Genomic DNA, 26,949 nt, shown 5'->3' on the forward strand with positions numbered 1-26,949 from the left:
AACACCAACCAAGTGAAAGCGCACACATGCGTTCTTGAGTGCAAGCATAAGAAAGAAAATGTTAGCAAAATAATGAGTACTGCTTTCATTAGTATTTACGTTTTGTGATGCCCAGATCGCCACAGGCCTATAGTAGTCGCAACTTGTTGCAACCAAGATCGCAAGGAAAATAAACTTTTGTACTATAAAGTTAGAAACACGACACAGCTGCGGCCATCCCAAAGACACAAAGCACATGACCAAAAGGATTACGAGCTTCCATGTACCACATTCGCATGCTGATGATAATATTGTAACATCTGCAGCATATGAGGCAGCTTTAGCCCATAGAGTGCGCTTTACACATTTCATGTGATCTTGTCCAAGCACCTTGTGAAAGAAAAAATACCGAACTGTATGCCGAACTGGTTCGGAGCAGCACTTCTCATTAATTCAGGTTCAGTTCCAAAATGGCAAAAAGAATAGTGGTTCGGTTAAGAGCTCGTCCGCAAAAGAATGACGGTTGGGTTTGGCTTCGTCACTCTGGTGTATTTGTTGCACCAAATTCTTTTACACGGTCTCATGTTCGTGAGAATTTCCATATGCTTCACAATTCTACCAAATGTAGCTATCTCAGACAGTCATATGTGAAAACTATTTTTATTATTGACTGTGGTGTACCTGCAGGAGGACCAGAAGACCTTTTCAGCCTGAAAAGCATAAAGAGTAGGAATTTAGAAGGGGACAAGTTTTCTACATTCTTCTACAGGGGCAACAAGTTTTTTTTATGCATAATTCAATACACATAAAGATGTAACAACACAGTGAGTGGCCACAAACGCTAGCAGAAAATGGTCGATAGGGAGCTCCATGAGAGCTGGTGTGTTACAGGAACACTCGCATCTGCCATTTTGTGCATTTTGGTGGTCACTGTATGCTGTATGATGAAGATAAGGAGATCTCAGCTGCATAACCTATGTGCACACTGCTTTGGATCATTTTTCATGGTGGCTTATCAGGATGCAGAGTTTACACCAATGTCCAGGAAGAATTTGATCGCATAGAGTGCTTGTCGCATTGAAGCACAACATTAAGGGGGAACAAAAGGCCTCTACAGATCTTTCATTTTTGGCTGCAGTGGGTTGTATGACAAACACCATGTGGCCTTGCAGTGGCAGGTCCATGATTTTTCTAAGGGCTTTCTAGCATTTGACAACACGCTACACACATAGCGCGTTTTGTTTTAGGGTGAAACCTGTTTTTAGCCCCCGATCTACATCGTCACTTAGGGTCAAACCTGAAAAGCTCTGAAAACTAACTTGGCAAAGTACTGATCCAGTCATCAATATGGGCACTGAAGAATGTTAAGCATTGCAGTTCAGCACAGCTGTTCCGCATTTTGCGTTTATCCAAAGTGTGAGAAGCGCTCTTGCTAGTTTTCACAAGAAAATCTACTTTGCCACATGGTACCCTGTTTTACAGCTCCGGCTCCTAAAATATATATCCCGTTGTTATATTGTTACACCCAATTTTCGAAAACCCAAGAACACAAGGCCCTATTACATACACTACCTAGGGTAAATTCACGCACTGTAGATATATGGGATAGTTGGTAGCGTGACTGCATAGACACGACCCAGCAAATAAGACTAGTAGTCGCGTTCATCTCCTTTTGTGTTTCTCTTATTTGCTGCGTAATGTCTATGCTGTTAAATTGAAGCACTATAAGATGACATAAATTAAGATCACACATCCAGATACACCACAAAAAGGAGCAATTTTACTCCCTTTGTGGAACAGATGCACCTCCACCAGTGATGGGCAAAGTACCTCAAAATTATACTTAAAGTAAAGTACCAAGTACCTGGGGTCATTAGTACTTCAAGTACAGTACAAAGTACCCAATTCCAAATGTACTTCAAGTAAAGTACAAAGTACTAGGCAAAGTACTTCAAGTATTCATCAAGTACATTGCGAATTTAATTTGTATCACTTTGCATTTCACTGTTTAGTATCTGTGTCTTGGTTTTTTGGTAAAACCTTAGCGAGCCTTCTTGACAAATCCTCTAAAGCCATAAAGGCCTAGACTGTTAAGTGCTAACCGGTGAATATGAACTTAATCAGATGACATAATTTGCAGGTACATGTAGAGAGGTAATCCGTCAGCTGTGCTGTGATTATATATTATACCCTGACTGATCCAAGATCACCCGCCCTACTGTGGTGTTCCGGTACTAATTTTCTGCTATAACAGGCTAGGAAATTTCAAGGGGAAAAAGTAAAAGCCAACGGAGGTTATATTTCTGGGCATTCCATGCTGCTTGTTGAAATACAACATGTTTAAAAAAAAGAATATGAAGAAAGTAAAAAAGGATGAATCACAATGTAAGCCATCATTTTTATAGGACTGTGATCTGCAGCAATATAATCCATGTGACCAATTAAAAAACGTAAAATGTAAAAATGAAAACCATGTGTGTCTTTCACAGTGTTCATCATGTAATGCAGTCACATATTGTGATAACAAATGATTATTAATTGCCAATGAATTAAACAATATAAAAAAGGCATATAACCCTACATTATGAGAATTGAAATGACCAAGTCATTGTGCTGCATGTCGCAGTGTCATAATGTGGCCGTGTCTTTGCGTTCCATTCGTTTTACATAATCAAAAGCGTCGATACTTTTCCAACATTTCAAGCCTCTCAACACTAAATTTGCTTCTGCAAATATGCTCTTTAACAGCACAAAAACCCTTTTTGGTAAAAGGGTCAGACTGAGACTCTTGGTACTGCATGCCACTAAAAGCGCTAAAATGACGTTTTCTTCCCGTCATTTTAGCGCTTTTAGTAGGGTGCATTTTTGATACTCTTTTGTGATTTTTGTCCAAGTTTGGGTACTTGAGTACTTGATGGGAAAGTACTCGGAAAAAAAGTACCTTAAGTACAGTACAAAGTACACGATTTAAAATGTACTTAAAGTAAAGTATTAGTACACAGAAATGTACTTCAAGTACTACTTGAGTACTTGGTACTTCAAGTACTGCCCATCACTGACCTCCACAAATACCAATGAACACAAGTGCTAGAAGAATAAATGTCAGGGTGAGGGAACTAAAATGGGAAGTAATCTTGAGGACAAAAGGCTGCATTTAATTTCAATTTACTGACTTTTAAATTTTTCTTACACAGACTGTATTGTCACATATTCATCGATCATCTCATGATTTACTGAAACAGGGTACTCTACCATATGATTGGAAAATTGCTGAAGTTCTTCATCTCTACAAGTCTGGAGACAAGCATTCATCGCATCACACAGCCTTCATATTATATCATTTCATACTTAATCCCTGACAAAAGTAGGAAGTCCTTCGTGTGAATTCAAAGTTATTCCACCAATAATTTTTTACCTCACATGCTGGTGGAGTGCAATTGCCTTCCCAGTCCCCAATCTCAGTTATGGATAGTGAAGGATTTAAAAAGAGTTGTGCGTGGCTTATGTTCTGTGTGACAAGTGTTCAACATTATGTCGTACTTGCATCTTCATGTATTCCTCATTATTACCTACAAATTTCACTTTTGTTCCTCAACCACCCCCTTGTAATGCCCACCTGCATGAAAGCCATAAATAGGGTTCCCGGTGTTGCGAGTCATTGGGAGATGTAGCGGCCTGGTGCCTCAGACAGAAGGCATGAACAAAGCAGAGGCACACAGAGAGAAGGATGTTATTTACATCATGTACACTCTGAGGTGAAACTGGAAACTGTCAAAGGACAAGATATGCCCGCTTAAATAGCCACCGGGATGTGAAAACTGGGTTGGAGGCCTTGAGCGATTCGGGGAAGCCGACCTTCTCTTCCTTTTTCTTTTCTGACGGCAATAGGTACGTAGGTGAGGATGCTCAACATGGCGAGTTGAGGTCATAACAATTTGTCAACATTCGTCGACGAATTGTTATGACCTCGGACAAATTGTTATGACCAGGGATGACCTCGGATGAACAAGCAGTTCTACGCTGGTTGTCAGATGAGGTCAGATACTTGACCGGGCTTGAGCAGGCTATCCAGTGTTAGGTGTTGGTCGAGGACGGATTTCTGGTTGGTACGATGCCAGGTTCTGCGCTTTGATAGGGGATCCCGAACTTGTCCCACGTACCCAGCTCCTAGGTTGATGCAAAGGCGTGACACTGCTGTTCCCGGCTCCACTTGTCTTTTGGGTTGTCGGAGAAGTAACCTCTCTGCAGACTGAGTGCAGCACGTTCTTCGACAGTGCATGGCTGATAATCAATCCTCTCTTCTGTAGCGGGGAAAACAGGATAGTCTTGTGTGGAAGTCACAATAGATAAAACTGCAGACAGAACAACATTCCACAGATCCAGTACCCAACATCCGAGTGATTTACCCAAACTACCATTCAGCCAGGATATGGTTTTCAAAGAACAATCCTAACAAATATTTCCCCCGATAATTTTGCTGTCGGACAACATCTCTATGCAACACTCTAGATAACACACTTCCTTTGGACGTCTACAACGTGCCTGTTGGACGTGTGTTTTTATTTGGTCCCCAAACAGTGTAACAAAGCAGACACTTTAATAAAGCAGCTGTTTAAGGAATCTCCTAATTTGCTTCCAAGGCATAGCCTAACAATGGCTGAGGCAGTTCGCGTTGATGCGTGTCTTGCACTTTTTGTAGCATACAGCAAAATCATGCTCTCGCAGTGCGAGACTCCACCCAAGAAGACGGCTGTCCTTAACAGACATCTTGTTGAACCAAGTGAGCGGGCAGTGATCAGCCACCAAAACGAATTTGATGCCATAGAGGTATCACGCTAATTCCTTCTTGGAAGTGCTATACGCTCCTTCCCTTATTGAAAGCTTTCGACTGGCTAAGAGAATAGGGTGCTCTTGATTGTTCTGATCCTCCTGGCCCAGACTGCCCCCTGACTTTCTCTACGCGCTCTTCCAGGTTTGGAATAGGATAGACCGCGGTTGTGGTTTCGGTGTTGGTCTATACATGGCCTCGGGTCTTGACCCGACGCCTCTACAATAATCATGGGAGACGCATAGTTGCTCTCAACTGCCTCGATTACCTTTCGATCGCGCATACGTTGGATCTCCCTTTTCACAATCTCTTCCGGATGAGGAGATATGCGATAGGGTCGGGAATGTATCGGGACGTCTGTCGTAAGCTCTATATCGTGACGGATCAGATCTTGTCTTACCCAGTTTATCCAAAATCATTTACCAGCTCCCGCAAGTCTACTTGGGATTTGTTTAGTTGCCCTCCTCCCACTACTCATCTCACAATGCCATCTACACAAGGTGCTACCGTCTGTATTTCGTCCCATTCAAGTATCTTGGCCTGGTTGCTCTTCCGGCATGTTTAGAGCAACACTCACGATATAGGTGGACTTAACCTACAGTTTCATAAGAATTGTATGGTACGTACCAACTTCCATCACTTTTCAGCACAATTCCACCATATATGTTGTCTGACAACTTGCGCAACATTGTAAGGGGTCCAGCCAAGTGTACTTGGAGCTTACTCACCCATGTGGGCTGAAGAAGAAGCACTTTGTCGCCTGCCTTGTACGTTCGGGGTCATGTATTTTGGTCACGGTATGTCTTACTACGTTGCTGCGATTTGCGCATATTGGCTTCTGTGATTTCCCTCGTGTCTTGGAAACGGAGAAGGTCCAGGACATACCCAACAACGGTGTAGTCGCCCTCTTTATCCTCCCACATTTTTCTTACTAATCTCATAGGCGAATGTAGAGTGCGCTGGGCTGAAGCCTGTCGCCTTGTGTGGTACCGCACGTAAGGCAAACATAGCTCCTGGCAGACCTGATTCACAGTCTGTGTCGTATTCATGAGTGAGTGTCCACAAAACTCACTATAGTATGGAATGCCACTTCTCCACGCTGTTACTTTGAGTGGTACAGTGAACTGTGAATCACTTTGATTCCACACTTATAAAAAAAAAATGTGGTCGTCAGTGCGCTTGTAAATACCGTCCCATTGTAACATTGAATTTCTCCTGGAAAACCGATGGCAGGTGAACACGAACAGGAGTCTGATAACTATCTGTGGAGAACACCGCCCTTTCAAAGGCACTGCTTCAGAAAATTTAGTTGCCAGGCATGTCTCTGTCAGGGTGTACTTGAAGCCCGACTTAGATGCAGGGAGCGATCCGAGGACATCGATGACTAACCTTTGAAATGATTCTGAAATAACTGGCACCAATGTAAGTGGAGCATTACAGCGCCCATTCGGCATACCTACACTTTGACACATGTCACACGACCACACATATATCTCTACATCTTTAACGGAACCTGGCAAGTACCACTCCTGCAACAGACATTATTTCGTCTTGCCTATCTCCAGGGCCCTGCCCACGAGTTACTGTCACACAATTTCAGGATATTCCCCCTCAAACCTTGTGCCACCACTAACTGATCCACCAGTTTACCGCTGCGATCTGCATAGTGCCGCTAAATGCCATCTTGTACCACCATTTTGACGTTTTTTCACGCTATACCTTCCTCGTGTGGGCCGCAAATTTTCATCAGTGTCGGGAGCTCATTTTGAAGTCTGACAAGGTCCTCTTTGCTGACTCCAACTTCTTCAGTGCCCCATTTGACGGTGCTAGGGAGTCACCAATCTGATTGATGCCGAGCCCTACAGGGTTGATGGCAACGGATTCGCCCCCATCATCTTTGCCCCTACTCTTTTTGGCACATCTACTTGTTCCTTTTCTTGAGTCATCTCGACTTCTTTAGCTCGCGAGTTTGTGACCTGGTTATGGCGAACACTTTCTCCTCTACTATGCTACTGCCAGCTTTGCGCATCAAGTGAGCTACACGATTCGATAACAAGTACATGTACTTCTCCGGAAGTTCATCTGTTACTGCTGCCTCTGTACGGAATTCCCCTCAAAGTCCATGAGTACAAATGTGCATCACTGGGACTCTATTCTTCCATGACCTGACGGGTCCAAGTGCACTTCGACAAATAGTGCTCTACTGAGACACATAACGGGTGTAGCAAATCTAGGTTAGCTCCGCTATCCCGTAATACGATGCAAGGACGACAGTTCACCTATAGTTGATACAGGTACGGTTTCATAAGCTCGTCTTCCTCTACATCGTTGCAGTCATTCCCATAAGCTAGTGCAGCTTGTAGTTCTTGGCACCTGGCCGCAATGTGACCCTCTTCCTTACATCTAAGACAAACAATGGGGTTTTTCTTTTTGAACGCTTTTGCTTTCTGCCTTTCATCACACCGTTCTCTACTGCATTCCCTAACTAGGCCATTTTTCCCAGACTTGTCAGCGGCATTGTTCCCTTTTTTCCGCTAAGCTCTTGAAAGAGCTTGTTATGTTTCACGAATCGTTTCAGTCTTTCACATCTATGCCTTTTATGGAGATGCATTTGTCTGCTTGATCTGCAGCGGCAGCTTGTATCGTTACGACATTGGACTTTTCACGGATCCAGTTGCACACCTGATTGAGGATTTCGTTAAACAACTGCTCGGGGGCAGTTATTTCCAATACTGTAAGCATATTTTTTCGCGATGTATTAATGTTAGCAAATTTCGGGATCGCGTGACAAGCGTGAATATCGGGGAAAAAAATCCTCAAAAACTGTACTTGCAAACACAGCTTGACGTATTTATCTTGCAAAAGGAAATAGCCTATCGGTTTCACGTCAGATCAGGCAGGGACGTCCCACCAATCCCCTGGATTTTCATTATTTTTTAATGCATAGCAGCTCATCCTCCATGATGATCAACAGCAGTAAAATGCATGATTTCAAACAAATCGAGAAAATCAGCCCTGAAGTTGAGTGTTTCACTTTTGCTGTTTTCGCACCCATATATCTTCAGAGCTTCAAAAGATACTATTGTGAAATGTTTTTATGTTTTAGCATGCCTACAGAACAGCAGTCTGACCACAAATGTTGGCACGCAGTTGCAACACTCTGTGATATAAAAAATGACAAACATGCTCTTTCACACAGTTTTGGTTCAACTTCGACGCGTGATGTCCCTCATTACCATACTTGGCAACAGTTCACTCAGCTTTTAATGCTCTTTCATCTGCTATATCTATCGTGCGTATACCTTCTACAGATATCTGCTGAAACAGGCAACTGTAAGGGCATACTTGAAAAAAAAAAAAAAAAGGGATTTTGTGTGTCCGTTTTTTCGAAAATGCCCCTATTTCATTTATATTTTGGCCCGAGAGAGACCTTTGATGAGACCTTTCATCTGATGTAAAAAATTTCTCCTTCAAAAGGTGTACACAGGCGATCAGCGCGTTAAAATGTGTCCGTACTCTGTGCGCGTACGTGTCGGAGCCCAGCTGGCGGTAGCGCAGAATGGCTGCTCACTGTTGATGTCATACAAGAAAATGTACAACTTTGTTTAATCAAAAGTGGTAGTTTATGTACATGTATTTATGAGACTGCAAAAAAGAAGCAGTATTTTGCAATGACAGCGACAAATGATTTCACTCAGTTTTTATGAAAACATTTCTCTTTCACTTTTCACTCTTCCACTTTCTGATGTCTTGCTTTGCCACGCATGTGAATCTAGTATGCCAGGTTGACGCGGTATCCATTTACCCATTTCTTTTTCTTTTGCATTCTAAAAGAAGCCACGTCTCCAGGAGCAGAGTACATGGAGCAAATGGAGGAGATTTAGGTGTTTTGTCAAGCACGTTGTGATATCTTGTGACCCTACGATGACATCTTGCTCAGGGAATGCAAGTTATGTGTCATGGCATTGTGCTCACCCTACGCCGTCGCACATACTTTTGCCGTGGCTCGTTCCTTTGAACAGCCATGTCACCCTAGCAAAAGTAGACTTGCAGAGCTCATAAAGCCTATACCGATTTTTTAAATGGCTCGCCGCTCCATCTGACACATAAATCATTAGCTGCAGGAGGAACATTCTTGTCAAGCCATTCTTCATTAGCTATGGAAGCTAACAGTGACTGTGCTGAATCGTGACACAAGTCTTCGCTCACTACACCAAAACTGTGCATTTCCGTGCCAGCTGTTACCACACATGTGAATATGGAAATCTGGGTCCTTGCCCAAACAAAGAACGCATCAACAGCAGGCCGTCATCCAATGATACTGCCACACCCGCTCAGACACGTACACCCGCGGAGTAGGGCCGCGTTTTAACACGCTCATCGCCAGTGTAAACCTTTTGAAGCAGAATTTTTTTAAGTAAGATGAAAGGCCTAACATCAGGCCATGTCCTGGCAAAATACAAATGAAATCAAAAGGGGCCGAGAAATGGATGGGCAAAATCCTAGTTTTTTTTTTAAATACGTTAAATCTTTGCATATTTTGGTAGATACCTGTAGAAGGTACACACATGATAGATATATCAAAGGCACATTAAAAACTGTGTAAACGGATGCCAAGTATGGTAACGAGGAACATCTACAGCCAGAGAAATCGCTCGTCGAAGGTTGAACACAACTAAGCATTTTGCCATTTTTTATGTCACAGAGCACAGCACCTGCATGCCAACATTTGTGCTCGGACTGCTGGTCTGTAGGCATAGTAAAGCATAGAAAAATTTTGCAACAGTATTCTTTAAAACTCAGGATATACGCGCGCAAAAATGGCAAAAGTGGAACACTCGAATTCAGGGCAGGATTTTCTCGATTTTTGCACAAAATCTATTCAGTAAAAATAATTCATTTTACCGCTGTTGTTCATCATGTACAATGAGCTTCTAAATATAAAAAATAATGAAAATCGAGGAGGTCAATGGGACCTCCCCGCCTGATTTGACGTGAAACTGGCCAGCCCCGAAATCGCCAAATTAACTACACGCGAATAACTTGGCAAAGGACTGAACGCGCAATTCATTAAAATTAATACATCGCAAATAAAACTTTGTTTACAGTACCTCAGCTGCTTCATCCAAAGTGTCAGCACTTTGTAACCACTCCCTTAGGTTTGCCTTTACTTCGAAGCCCCTTCCCACGTAACTAGTCACAATCCTGCTCTGACCATCATGTAATCTCAGACGGAATGCTTCTGTCAACGAACTAAACCTTTCAAGCAGACCCTGCTTAACTTTGTCGTAACGTTTGGCATCTTCCGCAGACAACCGTGCGATACCATCAGCTGCCTCACATGGCAGGACCGTCATCCATCTCGCTGGCCACGAAACTTTCACGTAGTCTTCCCTTTCGCAAGCACGTTCAAAATTTACGAGGAGGGGACCTATATCGCGACCCAGTGTAAACGGCTGCAGGAAGCTGGACGTGTCAATGTTTTCGGTTCCTGGGACAGACTGCCCATTCTGTGACTGATGTCCTGGTTGCCGTTGAAAAGTTCCACCTCCAGCTTCAACCTCTCTCGCGTGGTTTCTGGCTTGAGTTTCCTATTCCTTTGCACACTTTATCCGCCCGAGTGTCTCAAGAATATCGCACTCTCCGAGGTCTTCCTCTATGATGATCTCAATTAGCTGCGCCTCTTTTGTTGTAGCGCTAGCATTCAATCGGAATTCCCTACAAACGCGGAGTAAGTCTGCCCAAAGAAACCGAGCTAAGTCCGTGGTGATTACTAGTGATTCTGCCCACACGCACCTCTGATATACCAGAAATAACCCAACTAGTATACTCAGAGGGACTCCCAGAACTGAATTGATTTACCCCACAAATCTAATCCTGGCCAAAGGGGAATATGGTGAAATCACTCACCAGTTGTATACCAGAAACAGTGGCATGTGCTCTGCTGCTGTTCACCAGTCGAGCCTGCAGGATGATCCCTTTGCTGCCATCCAGCTGTTGAAAGTCATTGGGAGATGTAGTGGGACGGAAGGCATCAACCAAGCATAGGCACTCAGATAGAGACAAGGACGTATACAGTCACCGTCCGATTTTTCGGACTCAGCGGTGATCGAGCAAAAGTCCGAATAATCGAGCAGTCCGAAAAAACAACTTTAGCTTCAAAATAACCTTTACTAAGCCCTAGCAGGCTGGAAAAATTTGTCTATGCTTTCCTAACGCGCTTCCAGCTCTGCCTGGTAACATCAGCTTCTATTTCACGAAGCGACATTTCGTCAATGTACACTGTCAGAGGCACCGCCGTCATCATGTCCGCAAGTCGGCTTCACATAACGCATGCGTGCTTTAGGTGAAGCTCGCTTTACAGCGCTGTCGCGCGACTCACGTGCTGCGGGCGGACAGCACGTGCTGGGCCGTGGGCCAAAAACGATGATGCAAAAGCGTTACGACAGACCTCTTCTACTCAGAGGAATGGAAAATGAACGATCATCACTGCCTATTTTGTTGCCTCAATATTTTAGTTGGTTGATTTCTTTTGATAAGAATTTCGGACGATACCAATATTTTCCGTCACCCCAAGAGAGAAATTTGCTGGTCGGGCAAACAGAGTCCGAAATATCGAGCGACGGGGCTGCACAGCGTCTGAAATTTTGGACGTTCTTATACATCAACTCTATGGGACCCGCGGCCGTTCCGCGAACGAGTCCGAATAATCGAGCGTGTCCGAAAAATCAAGGTCCGAAAAATCGGTCGGCGACTGTATTTACATAATCCACACTCTGAGGCGAAAGCGAGAACTGTCAAAGGACAAGACGTGTCTGCTTAAAGGGACAGTCTGGGAAAACAGGAAGTTGATTTTGTCCAACTGCGACGCAGGCTTACATGCTGTGTGGAAAGTTTCAGCTCACAAAACGGCATGATTTTCGAGACTTCGAATAAAAACTACTCCTCCGAAGACATTCGGTTTCGTATTCCTCCCTCGCATACTCCTTGCCCCGAGGATCCGCCATGTACATCATCCGTCACGTGAGCATGACGTCCGCAACGGACCCAGCGGGGCGCAGCACTGTGCCATTGCTGGGAATGCAGAGAGGTGTTTTTTTCTATGAGTGTACTGAACCGGAGGCTGCGTCGTGATGCCTGTGTTTACATTGACGCTACTCTGCATTTTTTAGTCAGCGTTGCGTGTGATTGCCACTCAAAAGCATCATAATGGGCAAACGATAACACGCAACAACAACCAACTATCGCGCAAACAGGCATTCACAAGTCAAGTGCGGCTTTCCTATTATGCACGTCACGTGAGAGCTCGCTGCAGCCATTACTTAGGGCCAACTGTGGCATAGAAAAAAATCTATTATAAATTGCGCGATACGATTTCTTCCGAAATATTTTGCACGGTGGTTGTGAGGAGTATTAGAAATCGTGAAAGTGCCTTTCCCAGACCCATGTTTTCGACCGGACTGCCACTTTAAAAGCCACCTGGACATGGAACTGGGTTGGAGGCCTTTAAGCGATGCGATGGCAACGGCTTGATGGAACACGTAGATGAAGATGCTCAACACAGTCATAGGTCATAACACCAGTTTTCAGTGCTTATATTTTCTGAGAAAGTACGAGATAGGGTGAAGATAAATGACAAAGAAAAGTTATCCCGTTATTTTATTATGCTGTAAGTGAATTCAGTTTTATACTACTGTAACTTAGTTTGGCGTTCATTTTTGCAGTGTTTTTTTTTTCTTTTTTTTTTCAGCAGAACGCAGGCTTTGATCCTTGATTTTTATTTCGCACTGCAAGGCAGTGTATCCTAATCATAGGAGACTTCAACGTCAGAGCCCACTCAAAGCAATATGTTTTCTTTTTTTACATATTGGGTTCAAAATTGTAAAACTGCAATGAAACTAGTTTTAACCATGTCTATTCTCGCTATATTTTTGCCACTGAATCACTTTGAGAACAGTAAAATAAATGCAAAATAAAATGGAAACATAAAAAATGTGAAACTAGCTTCACAAATTTCCTCTGGCCAACCACCTTCATAGGTGCTTGGCATCCAGGCATGAAACCAGCAACAAAGCATGGAACTGACTTTATACACCCTTTCACCGCTTTCCTTCATCAGGGTGTTAACGCAATCAAATTAACAGAGCTGAGCGAATAGCAAAATTTTCATTACGAATTGAATGCAAATATATTTCAGACACACTGCAAATACATTTCGAATATTTTTTTGTGCAGTTGCGAATCGAATTGAATAGTTGTTGGTGGCAGTGTGTACATTTTGAATAGCTAATTCTTGCGCATCGGCAAACAGATACTGCTCATCCGTGGCATTTTCTGTCAAAATATAAACAAAAAAGCAAAAGAGCAGTCTCCTGTACAGTAAAACCTCGTTAATTCGACCCCCAATAATTCTGAAATTCTGATAATTCAGACAGCTCGTGTGGTCCCGGCAATCATACACAGAAAAGTATAGGAATGGACGCTCGATAATTCGGAAGCATCCGGAGCGATTACGTATAATTCGGCGACATTCGCTCGCGCGACCACGGAGCACAGTTTCGCGAACGTGACACCAACAGTCGATCGGTGGCGTCAGCAAACAGCCAGCGAAGTGAATTGACAGAGTACCCATCGCAATCGCTATGATCATTGGCATCACGTGGTCTCTGTCCTTCGGCATAAAAGCCAAGAACACGTGTTTCCACACCTTGCCGTACTGGATCTTTGTGCTCTGTGTCACGCTTTCAGATGCTGCTACGATGTCGCCACCAGTGAAACGGATGAAGTACGAAGCAAAGGACCTAGCTACTAAGGTTGAAATTGTCAAGGCCATGAGGGACGGCACTTCTCGACAGGATGTAATGCGCGACGTGAAGAGGAGTACACTAGGCATGTATGTCAAGAACGAAAAGCAGATCCTCGCAGCATTCGAAAGTGAAAAGTTGAGCGGCAAGAGGAAGCCCCTTCGGACAGCTGCTCATCCACAACTGGAAGAAGCTCTTCTTCGCTGGATAGTGAACTCTCGGGATGTGGGACTGCCGTTAAGCGGATGACTCATCTGTGCACAATGGACACCGATTTGTTCAAGGTGTCCGAAGGATGGTTCGCTCGCTACAAAGACCGTCATGGTCTAGTGTTTCCAAGCATATGTGGAGAAAAAGGTAGCGTAGACGAAGACGTCGTGAGAGATTGGCAGAACGTCCGACTGCACGAACACATCGCTGCATATGACCCACGTGACGTGTTCAATGCAGACGAAACGGCAGTGTTTTTTAAGGCACTACCGGACAAAACGATCATGCTGAAGGGTGATCCCTGCTTTGGTGGAAAGCGAAGCAAAGAATCGTTCCCGAAGAATAACCGTTCTGATGGGCGCCAATATGACTGGAACAGAACGTCATCAGCTTCTCGTGATTGGAAAGGCACGAAACCCAAGATGCTTCAAAAACGTCAAGCATCTCCCTGTTCACTACCAAGCTAATCGCAAAGCGTGGATGACCTCCGAGGTCTTTCGGAATTGGTTTCAGCAGTTAGAGAGGCAGTTCGCTGCCAAGAAATGAGAAGTGCTTCTTATCCTGGATAATTGCAGCGTGCATTGTAGCGTGCCTGATCTGCAGTGGGTCAAGGTTGTGTTCTTCCCTCCAAACACTATGTCCACGCTCCAGCCCATGGGTCAGTGTGTCATACAGTACGTGAAACGCAAGTACAGACAGCACATGCTGGAACGGATGTTGTTATGCCTGGAAGTGGGAAAGCAGTACGACGTAACTCTTCCGAATACCCTGCACGTTCTGGCACACGTGTGGAGGAACACACCTGCTGACGTAATCGCAAACTGCTTTCGACACTGCGGTTTTGCGGGCATCGGCCTTGAAGAGTTGGGGGCAGAGGCCGATGTGAATGAGGAGGACGATCGCCATTTTGATAGCGTCCTTCCCGCTGCGGTGCAGCTTTCGGATTACATCGCAATTGACGAAGGTGTCGCCGTAGCCGGACTGTTGATGGAAGAAGAAATTGTCAACGACGACGCCATGGGCATTGATACGCCACATGCTGCGTCGGACGACGAACGTGAGTGGAAGAAAGAGGAAGTTCCACCCCGTCGCATCGTCAAAGAAGACGCAGAAGCTCTTGCCGTCCTCGAGGACGTTTGCAGCGGCACACCCGAGAGCGTTCAGGCGCATGAACACCCGTCCGCGATACGCAAAATTGTTTTCAATGCCCAAATTTCGGCGTGGAAGCAAACGACAATTACGCAGTTTTTCAGCAAATAAACGCGTGTTTACACAGCTAGATATAGTTGGTATTTTGTTGTTCTTTCATTATTTCACCATTCGGATAATTCGGACACTGGTCGTAGGTCCCGCGAGATCCAAATTAACGAGGTTTTACTGTGTTTCAGGCTTTGACATGCGCATTATCTGACAGTGTGCAGTGTTGTTTGACAAGTGCATTAACTTGCCTGGCAGTGGCAGTCTAAAGGTCCGACGTCTTCTGCAGCAATACGTATTCTTTAGTTTTGAAACTACATCAGCCTACAAACTACACTAAAACCTCCATAATTCGACCACCGTTAATTTGGAAATTCGGACGACTCGCTCGGTCCCGACAGGTGCCTATAGAAGTATATATGGTAGGAAACACTCGCTAATTCGGAAGCTCTCGCGCGCCCACTGCATAATTCGGACAGCACTAGGTTGAGGCAAACCTCTGCAAACAGCGTGTGCCAGTCCATCGGCGTGCGTATAGTGTTGCGCCACACGTTTTACATGTTGCGAGAGTTTTGGAGTAGTCAAAGCACTTCCATATGGCACCTGAAATATGGATTTTAACCACGCATCTCTCAGGTTGAGTGCCCCTTCTTTTGTTGCATGTTGCCACTTCTCCTTTTTGCCAGCATCATCAAGCATCCCCTTATCCTCCATATGAAGACTATCAAACACATGCACCCACCATGATTATGATGGTGATCAGGTTGAAGCACGCCAACGGAGTGGTGCCTCGTTATATTCTACAACTATTAGAAACATAATTGAAAACATCGAATAGACAAAATTTGTTGCGAATACCGGTCAAATAGAGTAAACTATTCGATTCTCATTGGAAATTTCGAATATATGCTCAGCTCTACAAATTAGCACTGAAAAGATTAACCATACTTCCTTCTGCTCCAGGTGATGCCCCTTCGGAATGCTGTACCAGGCTCCATCATATGGTGGCTCCTTCTTCTTCTCCCTGAACGGAGTCTTTTCTGCATTCACTGAAACCATCGTACTTGCACTGAGCAAAAAAACAAAAACGAAAAACAGAACCAAACAAAAAAACGGGGCTCTTCGAAAAACGAAGAAAACAAGAACGTAGACACTTTAGAAAATATTTTTTTTACGAAGAAAACAAAAGAGGAGCTAGAAAATGTTGGAAGCACTCACATATTCTGATAGACTTTGCTCTCGAGTATCCTCCTAATTTGGTTTCCATCTACCAGCATGTCGTGGTCCCCATTCAGATGACTTCTTGGAAGTAGATCGGGCTATTTAATAAGTAAGAATGGGCTTGTAATTTTGATCGAGTGTGTAGCCAAACAGCATGTATACCGACTCTCAAGGGAGCGTACCATAGATAGGGCCTTGTGTTTTAGGGACAAACCCAGCGAAACATGTTTTTACCCCCCTCCCAAGTGCCCTCCCAACTGCCAATTCAGCCACCAATATGAACACCAGAGCACGCGAAGCAATGCATATTCAGCACAGCTGTTCTGCATCTTGTGCTCATTGAAAATGTGAGTTCTCTCTCGCTTTATTTTTATTTCCACTGGAACTGATGCTTTTTCACCCGATATTGTCTGATCTTACAAAAAAAAAACAACAGAAAGTCCTAACCACAGATGCTACAGCAGGAACACAGACACATGTCAGTTTCTCAAGCACAGCAACATTCATCCGCAAGACCATGCGCAGTCGCCGGCCGATAGTTCGGATTAAAAAAAATTCGGACTTTCCAATTTTTTGGACAAAACTGATGGTCTTGATCAAACACCCTATAGAACCAATGTACAGGTTTCTCCTAAGATAAGCTTTGGGGTTTGTAATGGAGGTAAAACAAATAAGAACATTGTTGGGAAGCTAAAGCAGATGTTAGAGGACGTATTATGCACAAAACTTTTATGTGGATACTGCCACTTGGTCTGTTTCTCAGCAGATAAATCATGGAAATGACTGCTTCACCGCTTTGAGTGCTCTGAATAAAAACTTCAGAAACAAAGTTGATTTTTGCCACTGACTAGGAGTTCTGACTGCTCAGTAGTTCGGATTTATGCTGTGGCTCCTAGAACTAAAAGAGATAGCACAACAAATGTATGTATTTCCAAACAATTTTGAAGGGGAGGCACGAATGACAGGAGAGGGTTCGGAGACTCCCTAAGGTTACAGTCTAGCACTGTCTGACGATTTTTAGGTGAAAGCCGTTATCCACTGTACCACCTGTAGATACCAGACGTAAAATTCAATTCAAAAGAGGGTTTTTGAGATTAAGGAAAAAGAAAAAAATCATGTTCGATCAATTGGTAGAGCCGACTGAACTCTTTGAGAACTCCCCTTCACACGACCCTACACAACAGTAACGTGAGACAGCATTCACAGCCAAACGAGCCTTACGAGCTTGCAGCCTTAGCCTTCTTTTGCTGCCGCTCCTCCGCACAGCTTTCATAACCCATGGCACATCCATGCAGACATGCCTCAACCTGTCGACCAGCACAACTGCACTGCCAAGTGCTGACACCGTGTCGCACTTTCCACGCGCCCTCTCCTTCCCTCACTCCGCATGCGTGCCACGCTGTGGCTACAGACACACCACGTCGCGATTCTTGCATAGGGAGGGCTATAATGCTAACGCATTACAAAACAAATGGCTAGTTCACACCCTGTTTTGCTTTAACAGTGACTGATAAGCATGACCTCCATACCTTTGCAGGTATAACGAGGGTGTGCTACTGAGATACTGTATAAGTAGTATCGTGAGGACCTATTTTTCGCGAAATTTGTGAGCTCTCTCTTCTTCGCAAATTTAAGGTTCCGCAAAATATTCGAACCAATGCCAGATAAATACGCGAATTACATATGTAAGAAATTCTATGCAGGACGTGAGGCAACTTATGTGCGCAGTTTCTAACACTATTACACTGCATTGTACACAAAATGTTCAGTTCTTCTCCGCTGCAAGTGGGGACAGAAGTCCAGCCTTCACGAATTCCATTCGGATGTCAGTGTCTGGTCATTCCAGCTTCTTGTAAACCTGGATCATCCAGCAAGCGTGTATGGGTTTGAGCACGCTGCCATGGGAGTCGGCTTTTGTAAAAGCCGACCCCCATGGCTCAGCTGGCTGGCCGACCCCAAAGCTCAGTATAATTCTTAGTTGAGGTTCAGTGCGACTTTCTAACTATACCTTCCCTGCACAAAGAAGCATGATAGGTGAAGTACAGATGCAAAGCCACACTTCCAAGATGGAAAAGGATTACAGGAACCACCACAGAAACCAAGCTCTGCTCAGATCTACAGGGTTAGTCTAGCAAATGTTACACATTTCCATCGCATCGTAAAAACAGAAGACTGGGTTTGGCAACCCCCAAAACTTTGCAGACTGATTACCATTTGCCTCCAGCTTTATTGGAATTTTTTGAAAGCGTTATGGTTATGTAGAAAGAAAAATTAAAAATCGAGAAAAATCTCACACAAACACCACCATTTTTTTCTTGTATCTGCTTCACGTGCACGCTGCCTATAACGATGGGACATGCGAACGCTGACGTTATGCACTAATGATGTTCTTCTGTATGTGGGCACCACCTGTGTGAGGTGAAATGAAAATGAAGCACACATGGGAGAAAATCGCAGCTTCTGAGTGAGATGGGCCATAGACAATGCATAGAGTGAGATTTTGCTTCATGTTTAATTCTTCAACAGGACCATAATGCTCACGCAAAAAAAAATCCAACAAATGGCTGCAAAATTTGGGGTTGGCCAAACCCAGTCTTCTATTTTTGCAATGTGATCGAAATGCTAGAATAATCCTGTAGAAGCTAGAATGCAAAAGAAATGTAAGAACACCCAGGCCTTACCCCTTTCATAGTAGAAATTGTGTCCCTGGCCTGCTCATACTGTTTCCGGAAGTCAGAGAATGCAGCTTCCACACACATCAGTTCTTTCACCAGCTGTAACCACAGAGAAAATTTAGTATATTGCAAATGCTGGATATGAAATTATTTTTAATCCACCCACACAGAGAGTGGTTGGGCAGGATGTACAGTATTTTTACAGGGATATTTTCGCGGGACTGACACGTCCATTTGTATCAAGTTTGCTTACTGCAGGTAATGTCCTTTAAGTAGCGAGGAAAAATCTGTTATTCACGCAGAGAAAGGTTAGCTATTTCCTAACTAATCTAATCATGTAAGCAGATGCTCTATAATGTATTTGTACTTCATGTAGCACATGGTGTTCTTTTTTGCCAGCTTTCCGTACACAGATAGTTCTCAGTGTACCAATCCTTCCAATGTCAGCTCGCCCTCCTGTGGCTATGGACTTCCAATACCCCAAGGACTGTGACATGTGTGGCTCGTTACACTACGCTTGGATTGTACTACATGCCTGAGCATACAGGAAAAAAAAAAAAAAAAATTTCTGCGTGTTCTACTAGTCTAGTTAGAAAAAATGGTCCCATAGGCTTCTGCGTGCCCTGAAAACAGGGCGTGGTTTTGGAGGCACCCTGGCTCAAACGTCCGATGTCGGTGGCTCAACTATAACAGATCGCTAAAGCCCTCTGTTTTCTGCTGCGGCAAATTCAAAATTCCGCGGCACTGACTCGTAAATTCTGCGATTCTCCGCGGCGAGCAGTCAACAGCTGCTTGAAATGTGACACACTTTCTTTTCTCGGACAATGTGGGAACAAAAAATGTTATAAAATTACAGATTCAAAGTACTGTTGTGGCTCAGCATTACATACACGATATCTTGTGTTCTCATCTGATGCGGTCTGTTGCCTGAAATCATTTTATACCTGCTGAAAGATCTTTCAGCATCTACAGAGTACATAGGAACTTTATAGGAAGGAGTTTACGATACATGCCCTGGGGAAGTTACATTTTTAGTACACCCCTTTTTGTTCTTCGGCTGTAGCCATCATTTAATAGTCTTAACTTCTTGAAGGCAACCTCCCAGATATTAAATCAAAATCCCCCACTGCTACCGCTAAACTGCATACGAGAGGGACGCTGCCCATTCCTCAAGTGAAGTATACACAATAAACATGGGCTAATGTTATCCTGAGCTGCACTCCAATCTGTCTGTTTTGTCCTGCACCATGAACAATTTCGTAAAGCAGGCTTCAATTTTGTAGGGGCGGCTTCACCTCATGCAGGGAAGCATCGGGTGAAGCCCACTTTCGGGTGGTGTCGTCCGCATTCGGCGAATAAGTCAAATTATTCGGAAACCCGAATATTGAGTATTTCGATTCGCGAATCGTATACATCCAGTGATTGATATTCGATTCGAATTTGAGAACTCTAATATTCACACACCCTTAAAAATGAAGGATTCCGTGAAACTCTGTGCCATATGAAGGATTCCGCGATTAATTCCGAATCCCGCGAAATTTCGCGGAATCACGGAATCGCGGAAAACGAAGGGCCTTACAGATCGCTATACTAATTTTTTGTGATGTTCCCCTTCAGTTGAATATAGTACATTTGCAAAATATCTAACTTCTGCTTTGCACCCTTCTTTCGCTGCCTACATAGCCACATGCGGCGATTTTTGTCACCTCTCTCAAGTACCGCAATTTCACACATATAAGCCGTACCGCAGATAAGCCGCAGGACGCATTTTTAGGAATGTTTTGAAAATTTTCTGGCAGATAAGCCACACTCGCAGATAAGCCGCGGGAAATACGGGACGACTGATCTGTGCGATAAATGAGACCATAGAGAAGGCCATAAGCCCTGTGGTCCATACTCCGGGATCGGCATTGTGTATAGCAAAGGAGGTTTGTGTCCTTGTCGGACATTTTTCATGGATTGATGGGTCAGTGGTCTTCCAGAATACGTGAATCACTGCCACCACTTTCGTTAATGTTGCTTGGGGGAATGCACCAGGAAGATCAATCTACTCGAATGGGGACCCGTTCCAGTTACGCGCTGTTCCTGCATCGGCAGGGCACTGCTGTTCCAGAAACACTGTCGGCCCTTTTGTTAAAACCGACGTATGGGGAAAATACCAGGAGAAAATAGTCATCAGAGAAGCCACAGAGCGCCCGTAAGAAAAAAAAATCGCGCATAAGCCCTAATACGCGTGAAATTACGGTATAAGGAGCATGCGGATACACGTGGTGCTGCGATGTTTGCCGCACCTTCTTCGCAAAAAACTGCAGATGTTTTACGCGATCAATACAGTTCAAGATGTTGAAAGTTATTTCACTTGTGCAAATGTCCAGAAAGCAAATCTGTACATGCGTGTTATTTCAGAGGAAGAAAGTGAGTCGCAACGGAATTACGCAAAGTGCGTGCCTTAGAAATTAAATAGAGTATGATTCATGACGTGACAATGTACCCAGTATTTGTACCCAGTATCCAAAAATACTTTCGAGTATTTGGGTTTGTGTTTACAGCGACCCAGGGTTCACAGAGTAATATTTTATGTTTCTCTCATTCTATCTTTGATGAAATTTAAAGGTATCTACGTAAGCTCTGGGAGTTTTATGGGACTATAATGAAGATAAGGATCTGAATAGGACACCAAAATTGTACCATATATAAGTCATACCAATCGATACGATGTTATTTTTCCGAAGTTGAAGAACAACAACTTGCCAATGGCATATTACTCTCTTGGCCAGAAAGCTGCTGCAGCAATGATATTGTGACCTACTCATTCAGTTGCATTGCAGTGGCTAAGCGGCAAAAGCAGAAAATGCTCATAGGTGCGATCTTCGTTTGGTGGTAGATTACTCACGCTTTTTCACAGGTAGTTGCAATGTGTGACCATCATTGGCTGTGCTGCGGCTCAAACCTTCCATAAAAATTGACAGTGCTCAGAATATTGTGAGCAAGAGCCACACACACATGTTACACACAGATACAAATGAACCTGTTGCGTGTACGTGCTGCTTGGTATTTGATCAACGGATGATACAGTGACGACCAAATTTCGTCCAGTACCAAGCAGCTGTCACCACTGGTACTGAAGTACGGTACAAAGTGCCGTACTGAGCGTAAAGTACAATGCAGGCAAAGTATCATACTTGAAGTATTCATCAATTAGCTGCGTTAGTGTAGTGTAGTATTGTGCACCTGACTTATCCATCTCTCCAGTGCACTATTTTCAGGTATACTAATCTCTTATGCAAGAAAATGTGCTTTCACACAAAAAGACAGAAGCGGCTGATGAGATGCAGTATGTGCAACATTTTAAGGTGGGCTCATGTGGTCCAGTTAACGTTCGCTTCCGGAAACAGTTGGCTGCACCGTCCCAAAATTGTTTTCTTTGCTTTGCTTTCCTTCTGCACGTTAGGAGGTAATGCAGTCGGCGCCAGCGTGCAGAACATGACAGCAAACCAGAAAGCTATTATTTTCATTCGCACGGATCTGGAAAACCACAATAAGCTTGTCGAATTTGTTGATTGCAATCAGTTCCCCAACTGCTACTGTAGGGAATGACATCATTTTAGTCGAAATATCGCGGGCAGGCGTGCCGAGAGAAGCAATTTTGTTGCATCTCCCACATACTCCCATGTATTGAAGATTTGACAAACCTTAATTCTCCAAAAATCAGTGGATCGTGTCAGGCCTTCAAAAATGTGTCATTCGCTAGACAAACTCGAGGGGAACACGCCAGTACCGGTTTCGTGTAGAAATTTAGCGAGGTTTATGAGAACCCTGCAAACAAATATTCCCTATAGACTTAAGAAGTAAGTCCGCCTTAAGTCAACAAATCGATATTATACCACAAAGCCAGAGATTAAGCCGCGTAAATGGTGCACACACATGGAGACACAGGCATGGTGTACTTTGTGCAGTTGCAAGAATAGCCCGGTAGGGGAGAGAGCAGTGCTGGAGTCGCTCCTCCAAACTCGAGCCGAACAGGACTATATCGGGCAAATTTCGGGCAAACACGAGAAAGAAAAGGAGCAGTTATAAATCGTCGTAAGACATCACGGTGTGCGGATGCTGAAACCCAGTGAAAAACAGCCTTCAGTGAGGGGGCTACTATTGCTTCTGAAAGCCACCGTATTAGCAAGACACTACTCGTCCTTGAGGCCATCCTTGCCTGCCTTGGCCTGCTTTTCCTTTTAGGGTCGTTGATATCATTTTTAAATCCCTTGCGCCGAACAGGATTTGTGGGCGTATATTTTTTCTGCTTTAGCAAATGTGGTTGTGTCATGTTGAACACAGAAGTACAATGCAAGCCAGATGGTGTATACTTGACTGGACCAACACTTCTGTGATTACATTGATGACATAATTGCATTTGTGTCAAACCCCTCTTATCTTGAAAAGGTTGTTAGCTGTGCTAGAAAATGCTCACCTGAGCTAGTTTTCAATACACAGACCCTTGCTAATAATTGGTTAAGATTCCTGGGCGTAACGTTCCTTTTTAATTTGGGACTCTGTTGGGAATACGGATGAGTGAACCGAAAACCTCTTTTCCATCACGAGAGCTGTCACACTAGATCTGTCGAAAACAGAATTATAAGATCGGTCTCGTCCACTGCTACGAAAAAAATTGTGTGTTCACAGGATTTCTATCGCCATACATCAGCAACTCTCGTGTCTGGTGGGCCTTCCTTATTCCACATGATCTTGAGACAAGAAGCCCTACCAACCACTGTTCTGTCATCATTCCTTTTTTCTGTACTATTTCCCACACACTAGGAAAACTGGCTGCTGCTTACGGTGTATATGTGGCATACACAATACCTAACAAACTCTCAAATCTAATCCCGTATATACGCCCCTCTACTGAAAATGGTTGCACCCTAAACCACAGGTCTCCTTGTGTGAATTGCTCCTAAAGCGTTGTGTACTCAATTCTCTGAAGATGTGGAGACTCAGCCAAACTAAAAGATGTATTAATCAGTGCTTAAGAGAGCACAAAGACAATGTTTCCAATAACTGACCAACACTTAGACAGCTGTTCCAGTTGTGTTCCTCTCTTCAATGAGGCTAAAACTCTATCGCATTGCAAAAAAAACTTCTCGTACGCTCTTGGAAACAGCTTTTGTCACTCACACCCCAGGCTGGATTAGTAATCCATTCATAGTTATCGCCCCTTGTCTTTATAATCTAATCATCCCCACAAAGACTATTCCATTTCCTTGATTCTTTTCTTCTCCTCCATGCTTACTTAAAGCTCTCGGTTGTACATAACAAAAACTTAAGGCAACCTTGTCAGCCACAATGGTCTCCTCTCTGCTTTGTTTTACTTTTACTCAGCACTAACCGTCGAACGAACCAGACATCAGGCGTCATCAGAGTCATAGTGAGGCAAGTTTGCACCCAGGGCAGGGTAAATCTAAAACCCCCCATTGCTGTCAGAAGTCCTATAAACAAAGAAATGAAACACTTGTTTGCACCGTCGAGATTGTAAATTCATATTTTCTTCATTCCCGCTTTATCTTGTCGATTCAACCTTCTAGGGCCTGCCTTTCAGCGCCCTCTCAAGCGAGGGCACCAGGGGCGGCTGCCCCTCTCGCAACCCCGTTGCTATGGCTCTGGGCGTCATATTCGCCTCTTCAGAGACGGCAAAGCGGCATTCTCTTTCTGCTATCTGGTGTCTTCATGCTATATTTGTATCTGCTATATTGAAACTTCATTGCTGGTTTGAGTTAAGTCTTGTGCTGTTCGTTTTTACGTTTGTTCTTTGGTCCTTGCTCAAAGTTCAGGGACATGTTGCCAATGTGGTCGTGTCACTTCTGCAAGAGTCGTTAATACGAGCTGTTTTCTTCCATAATGGGTGGCCGTAACTTGACAACCACGCCAAAAATGCTATGAAAGCAGAGAGTTGTGCGGGAAAGTTGCCTCAAGGTCTCGTAGACTTCCTCGCGGCTGTAAGCTGCTAGAACCGGACTTAAAAAGATCGTTACGCGGCAATGATAAAAAGCGGCCTAGAGATATTTTAACATTGAAAGATATAGTGATTGTGCTACATTTTTGTCCCAAGATGGACGCCCTAGGGCGACTGTCAGCATGTCCATATTTTACCAAAAATTTTTTTAAAAAATGCAACTGTGATTTTTTCCGCAAAAGCTACTTGGAGCTAGAGCCCCGATTTTTTTCTCTGTTAATTGCCTATGCCATACACAATAAGCTGATGAGAGGTGGGCTGGCCCCTCCTCAGCACGATGGAGTTTTCAAACTCGAACGAACAGCTCATACGTGGGTAGCCTAGGAATGAAGAAAAGTTTCGCATCCTTATGGGCGTTATGGAAGAAATCGTTATGGGCAGTCGATGAAACGGATCCTAGCCGACCAAGTGCTATGATTCGCCCACCTGGTTTGTTGACATTGGGAGACATATACTTTTTTACTTAACCTCACAAAAGCTGCACACCATTCAGTGAGGAACAAAAGGAGATTACATTCACTGAAGCGGCCGTATTGAGCAGATTGTGTCCGTACCTCCTGCATATTTTTGGCATTGGAAAAATGGTATGCAATGATGCATGCAATGAGACGGAGATTGTGTAAGTCTTGCGCTCCATTGGCACGCTCACTAGCATAGTTTGCACTGTCTATGCCTCCCTCCTATTCTCCCTGTTGTCAAGGCCTTCCCATCATTTTGCTGCAAGCAACCAAACGCCTCCTCAATTTCACGTTTCCACTGCCAGGGTAGCCGGGGAAACCCCTTCTGGGATAGTGTGCCAGAAGGGTGGTCGCATTCTGCGCAGTGGTGTTTAATTCTCTCGTGACCAGCAATGTGGCGCCACTGTGCGATGGCAAAATGGCACGGTTCACAAAGTTGTACAACCCTTCAATTTTTTCAACATTGTGAACAATTGGATGCATGGACACAGCATTGCCAAATCTCATTCGCAGGAAGTCGCTAGTGCATACCTGCCAACCTAGGAACATCCAAATTAGGAAGATTTCAGGAGCAAGGGGAGGGGGGTACATTGTTGGCAAATGGGCTTACTATTTCATATAGGAGAATGCCGATGTTCAGAGGCTTTTATTTGCACATGTATCAGGAGCCTGCTTGACCCCAGCATACTTATAAGGCACAAGTGTTGTAGAAACAGACTTTGTCCTGCCCAAGAAATTATCTGGGTGGCTGTGACAAGGTCATGCCGCTTTCTCCAAAGAAAGTGAAGACAGGAAGCTATGTCACTGTTTTCTTCGCAATGCTCAACTGCCCTCACATTCAACACTACTCGTTCAGCACTGCCTCAGTAATGTGCCTGAAATTCCAAAGTCCATCTGGACCTTCCAGGAGAGCTTAAACATAGTACATAGTTGTTGAATAAGTTAGTTATCAAGTTATTAAAAAAGTGGTTTGCAATCTGCATAATACGTCAGAACCATCAGTTACAGTTGTACATCGCTGTCGTCACTGCTGTCAACAGCGACAGCAAAAACTTTCCGTTCAGTGTGCGTATCCTCGTTGTTGTAGGACCTAGCTCTTGTGTCCCATTTCACCGACAATTTCACCCAGTCAACTTAGTTTGAGGACACGCATACCGCTTTGCAACGTCGGGAGTTGGGAACACTGAGAGGGATGGCCGCGCAGATAACATCATAGTCCTTGTCTTGCTTACGGAAAAACTGACCTAGCTTGTGCCGTTTGTTTCGATATTTAAGGTGGTCCTGGTGCTCCCTTGACGTATCGTGGGTAACAACGTCGGTCCACCCTCCCCGCTGAATGCTGATGTCGCAGCCGTAAACTGTGTAGAACACATGGTGCCCCTTCCTGGACACGATCACATGTACTAATTCAGTTGTATATTGCTTCAGAAACACGTGTAGATACTTGTTTCGCTTACACGGAGCCGTGATCTCCGGGAAGCGGCAGCAATGCCGATGGCAATAAGGCTGGTATTCAATTGACGCTTACGTGAGGACAGACAAATATCAGGTGTTTGAGATATAGATGGGGAAA

General features: G+C 44.1%; 1 protein-coding gene across 1 annotated transcript in view; it reads right to left on the minus strand.

Moving 5' to 3' along the window:
- Nucleotides 1-623: 623 nt before the first annotated feature.
- The window catches only part of LOC135373093 (uncharacterized), a 73,361-nt gene continuing 47,035 nt past the window's right edge, over nucleotides 624-26,949 (minus strand). The window contains exons 7-10 of the mRNA XM_064606374.1: nucleotides 18,921-19,013; nucleotides 16,237-16,337; nucleotides 15,967-16,067; nucleotides 624-689 (exon numbers count right to left, since the gene is read on the minus strand). Coding sequence (XP_064462444.1) covers nucleotides 16,016-16,067; nucleotides 16,237-16,337; nucleotides 18,921-19,013 — 246 coding nt within the window. The 3' untranslated portion in view covers nucleotides 624-689; nucleotides 15,967-16,015. The remainder of the gene's footprint in view (nucleotides 690-15,966; nucleotides 16,068-16,236; nucleotides 16,338-18,920; nucleotides 19,014-26,949) is intronic.

This window comes from Ornithodoros turicata, unplaced genomic scaffold, assembly GCF_037126465.1.
Source record: "Ornithodoros turicata isolate Travis unplaced genomic scaffold, ASM3712646v1 Chromosome21, whole genome shotgun sequence".
NCBI lineage: Eukaryota > Metazoa > Arthropoda > Arachnida > Ixodida > Argasidae > Ornithodoros > Ornithodoros turicata.